This window comes from Triticum aestivum, chromosome 5B (genome assembly GCF_018294505.1).
Source record: "Triticum aestivum cultivar Chinese Spring chromosome 5B, IWGSC CS RefSeq v2.1, whole genome shotgun sequence".
Classification (NCBI taxonomy): Eukaryota; Viridiplantae; Streptophyta; class Magnoliopsida; order Poales; family Poaceae; genus Triticum; species Triticum aestivum.
The window spans coordinates 337,774,375-337,780,724 of NC_057807.1; the positions used below are offsets into that span (position 1 = coordinate 337,774,375).

A 6,350-nucleotide genomic window follows, 5' to 3' on the forward strand; every position below is an offset into this window, starting at 1 on the left:
TTTCCCCATTTCCTTTTTGCCACCAGGGCGTTGCATTGTATTATATTGTTATGTCAAGGAAAATAAAAATCTGTCATTGATGTTATGCATGTCGTACAATTCACCATCTCTTGGAAATCAGTAAGACAGTAACTGTAATTTCGATCGATATATTGGACATAGAATGCCACTCTTCAAAAAGGAAAAATGGAGTAATCAGCTGTGACACGAAATAAAACGAATCCTTTTGTTACGCTTGTCTTACATGATCTCGCAAATAAGCCAGCAAAATCACCTCTTACTAATTACTACTGTGTCCATCAAGGCTAATTCATGGAGAAAATGGACAGTATGAGCCAGATGAAAATTCATACGTGCCCCCTTAAGCCCAACAGTGTGAAATTCTTTGACAGCTGAGGCAAGACCAGAGGAAAACTTGACTGAGCAAAGCTTTCTTTGAATGGAGTAAAGCCTCTCACTGCCATGCAAGGAATCAATATGAAAAGTTGGCCCGGTTCCTTGTCTGCTCTGAGAAAGTTCCATAAATAAATCTAAGAAGACGTATCTTCTCAAATGAAGAGATAAATCTCGGAAAACATTCAGGACACAGAAATAGTCCATGGTCGGGTCACACACTGCTACTAGTATGAATAAACAGGAGGTCAAACATGAAATCAGAACCACACAGCTGGGGGCCCGGGAGCAGTCCTCATCACCATTAGGAAACGGTTTCGTTCGTCGTCATCATCTTCAGAAAATTGCAGACGAGCGCATGGGTTCACACTTGGAAGCTTTTACAGCCTCTCCTCATCAGTCTTCCAATTTGCCGATGCAGAAATCCTCAATGATGTCGAAGACTCGTGTGCCATGCTGCGGGCTGAAAGCGCGTCGGGTTAGTATTGTTATGTGAAATACAGTTCTTAATACAATGACGTGCGAGCTTCACGCGCTCCTGAACGAAAAGTATAATGGAATGGAAATACAAGTAGGAAAATCAGATGTAGCTCTCCTCGACAAAGCTAGCGAATAAGAAACATCCCCATCAGGATAAGAAACATCCACATCAGTGTTGTTGTTTAAACTTAATTTTCTCCTTTGGACCATCCATCATCTAGATCTATTAATTTACTTGTGCAAATATCTTTTGTCTTGCTCTGGATAACAACATCCACATGTTCTCAGATATCATGGGTATGGACCAAGAAAGTTTTTTTAGAGGACTATAACACACAGAGTTTCAGTGATAACAAAAGAAATACATGGGCACTATTCAACATAACAAAATCATTGCACCATAACTTGGAATATGCGATCAACAGCAAATCATGGAAGGGAACAATGAGAGCAAAATTGCCTTTGCATGCTGTTGCAACTGGGAAACCGGAAATACCCTTTATACGCATTTATTAACTTGGGTCAATTAAGCAATTTAAAATGTGATATACATTCAAAAATTTAAATGGGGTAAAAAGATCCATAAGTGTAACCCTGTCACTTACTGAATTACCATCCAGAAAAAAAGATAACTAAATTACTAATGATCTTCAATAAGTTGAACCTCGAAAGGTGCAGTAAATGAACACCCGAGCAGTCAGGTGATACATCAGTAACGTCAACGCGAATCATCATTTAAGAACAATGTTGACAGGATATGATGTAAACAATATTTATGAGATGTTACAAACCCGAAAAATCCCTCTGTCGAATCGCCACCAGCATTGTTTAGAATGGCATCACCACCTGGATGTTCCTCCACGTATGGAGTTACATCGTAAACCTGGATCATGGCAAATATGAGAACATAAATTTCCCAATTTCAAACTAGATGGTAAAGCGAGATGATGGCCGTTGGTAAACTAGTAGAATGTTTTGTTCCAACCTTGTCCTTGATTATGATCCAACAATCCTTCCTTGTGTTGTGTGTTGACACCTCTTTCTTTGAATAGCTCGTAGATGTCTGAATATGAAATATCAGTAAGCAAATACAGAAAATGCCATGCATTTTGGATTAACCTAGAGCAATCTTGTCATTAGATTAGCAACCATAAGCAACACTCTAAAGCATAAAGGCATACGTTCAAGACAAAACTGCATGTTAAAGCAAGTGCATTTTGGATTAATCAACGACAATCTTGTCTGCAGATAAACAAACGTAACTGGAAATTCCAGGAAAAAGTTGCTTGTTAAACTACAGTATTCAAATACGAAGGATGAAATTCACCGTTCCATTTCCGGCTGAACGTGCATCCTTTCCTTCACCTGCATTGCAACATTTACTCAGCGCCAATAAAGTGAAGTCGCCTTCGCTTAAGATTACGAGTCAGGCCCCCCTTTTACCTTTGTTTTTGGATCTCGGGATAACAAAGAGTGCTCCCAGTACAAGAAGCACAACAAGTGAGATGAGGATGATAATTTCCATGGTGCACCTCAGGAACTACTGAACAATGTATTACTGATGAAGTGTTCTGCATAGCAAAAAATCAGCCTCAGTCCCTGACCAAAGATTACAGCAAACATGGCAACACTGACAGGAAGTAATAATACCACGAACAGAATCTTTATCATCCGAATAGTAATAAAATGAAAGAGAGACAGTGTTACAAACTCACTTTTCTAGGTCTAGATTGTTCAGGGTTACTGACAGGGAGTAATACTGCTAGGCGCTAGCTGCGGCCTAGACTGCTTGCTGCTACTGCCATGACACTGTGTTACAGAAGAGCTAAAAAATGGCATCATTGCATCTACCCAGATCTCGTGTCCTACCTCAGACGATCAGGCCCAGGCTTCCAAAGCCGGGCGCTTCCATCAACAAATCCAGTATTTCTTCTGCGCTAAATACTCAAAGTCGAAGCTTCCTCACTAGTAGGAGTATTTCCATTCCAAATAGGCGGATCTGACGAACTCGGGCTATTTGATAAAACGAAATGCCCCCATTTGCCCTATAAGGCTCTTCTACTTTGACATAGATAAACTGCCCCACTTTACTTTGACTATTTGATAAAATGCCCAATTTCTATTTTAGCAGATTTCTCACAGTCATCTCCCCTTTGCCCCATGCTCTCTCTCTCTCCTTTCTCTCCCTCTTACTCTCACGGCTGATGGAGAAGAGAGGGAAAAATCAGAGGAGAAGGTGGATTGATGGAGAACCAGTAGAAGAGATAACAAATCTGTGGAAAAGACTCACCTTGTGGCGCTGCTGCTGTCCTTGGTCGTCGCTGACGTCGCCTGAGATGCGGCGGACAGAGGGGTGCCTACGGGCCTCGATCGCGGAAGGAGATAGGGGTGCAGCCGGGGACGGAGAGGAACACGGGCTAGGCGGGATAGGGGTGAGGAAACGGGCGTGTCGGCTGCGCCTTGGCCGTATGTCGCGCCGGCCGCCGGCGTTGATGCTGGTTCTGCGCTGCTGGACTGCTAGTACCAGATAGGCTGGAGACGATCAGGCGAACAGAGAGATGTCTCTGTTGTTTCGATCTATCAACTCCACGGGCAAAAACGTAAAAACGTAAAAGCAGGCAGTACTCCCTCGGCCCGAACAAGCTTGTCCCTCTTTTTTTTTCCAGAAAATTTTCAATCTATTCATCTTCAATCATGGCACCATCTTTAATCATGGCAGTACAACGAATACCAGAAATAATAAAAATTACATCCAGATCCATAGACCACCTAGCGGCGACTACCAGCACTGAAGCGAGCCGAAGGCGCGCCGCCGTCATCGCCCCTCCATCGCCGGAATGGGGCACAACTTGTTGTAGTAGATAGTCGGGAAGTCGTCGTGCTAAGGCCCCGTAGGACCAGCGCACCAGAATAGCAACCGCCGCAGATGAAGAATAGATGTATTTAGCATTATGAGCTTCTCCACCCCACCCCCCAACAGGCCCCTCGAGACCCCTTTTTAATCGCTGGCTCGAAAAAATCGGTCCAGTCGCATCTCCAGGAGCCTAAATTTCGCCGGTTAGGGTCGAAATTGGCGCCGGCGGACCCAGGCCAAACCCGGCACGCTAGGAGGCATCCGCCGAGTCAGCGATGTCGAGAACCCCGGCACCCCCGACACTGTTCGCCACCGTCAAGGCTGAGCCCCAAGAGATGTCGGAGCGCTGGTGCAGCGGCGGCCTCATCATAAACGAGGGTCGCCGCCGCTAACTTTCTCCTCCTCCCCGCTCCCATCTTCGCCTGGTCAGGCCGAATAAGGAGCCGGCGATGCCGCCTGTCGTCGTCAAACAGGAGCACATTGACATGGCCGCCGACCTCGAGACCGGCCTCAAGTGGACACGAGACGACTACGCCCGGGAGGAAATGGAGCGCCAGCACCGCGCCCTCAAGGAGATCGCCACTCGTCGCGTGGCCGGGAAAAGGACGACGTCGTCATCCTCGACGACAGCGACGAGGAGGCGCCGGCGCCGTCCAACCCCGTCCGCCTCGGTGACCCAGAACAAGGCTGCAGCAAGGATGGCGGCGGCCAAGACGACGGCGGCGGCGACGACTGCACAGCATTCTACCGCCTCATCGGCATGCAGTAGGCTCGGGGTGGGGGCGGCGTATTTTTTTAGTTTTTTAATTATGTCTTTTAAATTTATACAAAATGAATGAAAACCACCGGAATTTGGTCCTAATTCGTGTCATTTTCGTCAAAATTTAGCTGAATTTTATTTCAAGTAATGGCGTCTGGGCGAACTTGGGGGGTCGGTTGGGAACCCGAGCCCCCCCCTCCCCGGCGAATTTACCACCGGTTGGCTCCTAGGCGACGCTATTTCGAGCCCCTAGGGGCCGAACGACTGGAGATAGTCCTGACCATCTTTGGCTCGGCCGTGTTGGCCCACCCAGGCACGTCCCTAAAATCCAGGGCCTAGGCCAGATGGGCTTACCCATGGGCCGGGCTTGGGCCTGAGTTTTGAGCCCACCAGTAGGGCCTGGACAGGCTTGGGCTTGGCATATTGGCATTTTAAGGAAGAGGCCCGACCCATGGCCCTAAGCCCTAAGGGCTTTTCAGGGCTTTTTACCAGATGGGATGGGCTTGGGCTTGAAAAGTAGGCCTGATGGTAGGGTCTGGGAGGGCCTGGGCCTCATTTTTCTGTCGTGAGCTTTTTAGGCCCAACCCAAGACCGGCCCGGCCCGACCCATGGCCACATATAGCTGGAGATGCTCTAACTGTCCCTCAAATGGATGTATCTAGCACCAAGTTAGTGCTTGATATGTCTCCAACGTATCTATAATTTTTTATTGTTCCATGCTATTATATTATCTGTTTTGGATGTTTTGTATGCATTATTATTCTATTTTATATTATTTTTGGGACTAACTTATTATTATTTTTTCGCGTGGAATTTTTTTTTGCGTGGTTGGGACTAACTTATTAACCTAAAGCCCAGTGCTAGTTTCTATTTTTTCTTTGTTTTTTAGTTTCGCACAAAAGAAACATCAAATGGAGTCCAAACGGAATAAAACTTTACGATGATTTTTCTTGGACCAAAAGACACCCAGAGGACTTGGAGTCCAATCCAGAAGACCCACGAGGCGGCGGCAAGGGTGGAGGGCGCGCCCCTGCCTTGTGGCCCCCTCGGGAGTCCCCTGGCCTACTTCTTCGTCCTATATATTCACATATATTTCAAAACTCTCAGAGAGAGTCACGAAAATACTTTTCCGCTGCTGCAACCTTCTGTTCCCGTGAGATCCCATCTTGGGGCCTTTTCCGATGATCTGCCGAAGGGGGGTTCGATCATAGAGTGTATCTACATCAACCCTATTGCCCTTCCAATGAAGCGTGAGTAGTTTACCTCAGACCTACGGGTCCATAGCTAGTAGCTAGGTGGCTTCTTCTCTGTCTTTGATTCTCAATACCATGTTCTCCTCGATGTTCTTGGAGATCTATCCGATGTAATATTCTTTTGTGGTGTGTTTGTCGAGATCCGATGAATTGTGAATTTATGATCAGATTATCTATGAATATTATTCGAATCTTCTTTGAATTCTTATATGCATAATTTGATATCTTTGTATTTCTTTTTGAATTATCGGTTTGGTTTGGCTAGCTAGATTGGTATTTCTTGCAATGGGATAGGTGCTTAGTTTTGGGTTCAATCTTGCGGTGTCCTCACCTAGTGACATAGTAGGGGTAGCGAGGCACGTATTGTATTGTTGCCATCAAGGATAAAAAGATGGGGTTTTCATCATATTGCTTGAGTTTATCCCTCTACATCATGTCATCTTACTTAAAGCGTTACTCTGTTCTTTTGAACATAATACTCTAGATGCAGGCAGGAGTCGGTCGATGTGTGGAGTAATAGTAGTAGATGCAGAATCGCTTCGGTCTAGTTGACACGGACGTGATGCCTATATGCATAATCATTGCCTTGGATATCGTCATAACTTTGCGC

At 45.8% G+C, this 6,350-nt stretch overlaps 1 protein-coding gene across 2 annotated transcripts; it reads right to left on the reverse strand.

Moving 5' to 3' along the window:
• Positions 1 to 478: 478 nt before the first annotated feature.
• LOC123111737 (cytochrome B5-like protein) lies at positions 479 to 3,459 on the reverse strand. Of its 2 annotated transcripts, XM_044532589.1 has the most exons (6): positions 3,164 to 3,459; positions 2,317 to 2,444; positions 2,201 to 2,238; positions 1,859 to 1,936; positions 1,665 to 1,756; positions 479 to 856 (listed from the first exon to the last, which is right to left on the reverse strand). In XM_044532589.1, exons 2-6 carry the CDS (start codon positions 2,396 to 2,398, stop codon positions 790 to 792), a joined length of 357 nt encoding a protein of 118 aa, XP_044388524.1. In that variant the 5' UTR covers positions 2,399 to 2,444; positions 3,164 to 3,459; the 3' UTR covers positions 479 to 789. The 2 variants fall into 2 exon arrangements, with proteins under 2 accessions (XP_044388524.1, XP_044388523.1); XM_044532588.1 differs by lacking the exon at positions 479 to 856 and having other exon boundaries at positions 874 to 1,756.
• Between the last annotated feature and the right edge of the window lie 2,891 nt (positions 3,460 to 6,350).

Coding starts and splice junctions, on each gene's coding strand:
- LOC123111737 (XM_044532588.1), bottom strand. CDS start 2,398: ATGGAAATTATCATCCTCATCTCACTTGTTGTGCTTCTTGTACTGGGA. Junction 2,239..2,316: donor CCCGAGATCCAAAAACAAAG/GTAAAAGGGGGG, acceptor GTTGCAATGCAG/GTGAAGGAAAGGATGCACGT. Junction 1,757..1,858: donor GGATCATAATCAAGGACAAG/GTTGGAACAAAA, acceptor GCCATGATCCAG/GTTTACGATGTAACTCCATA.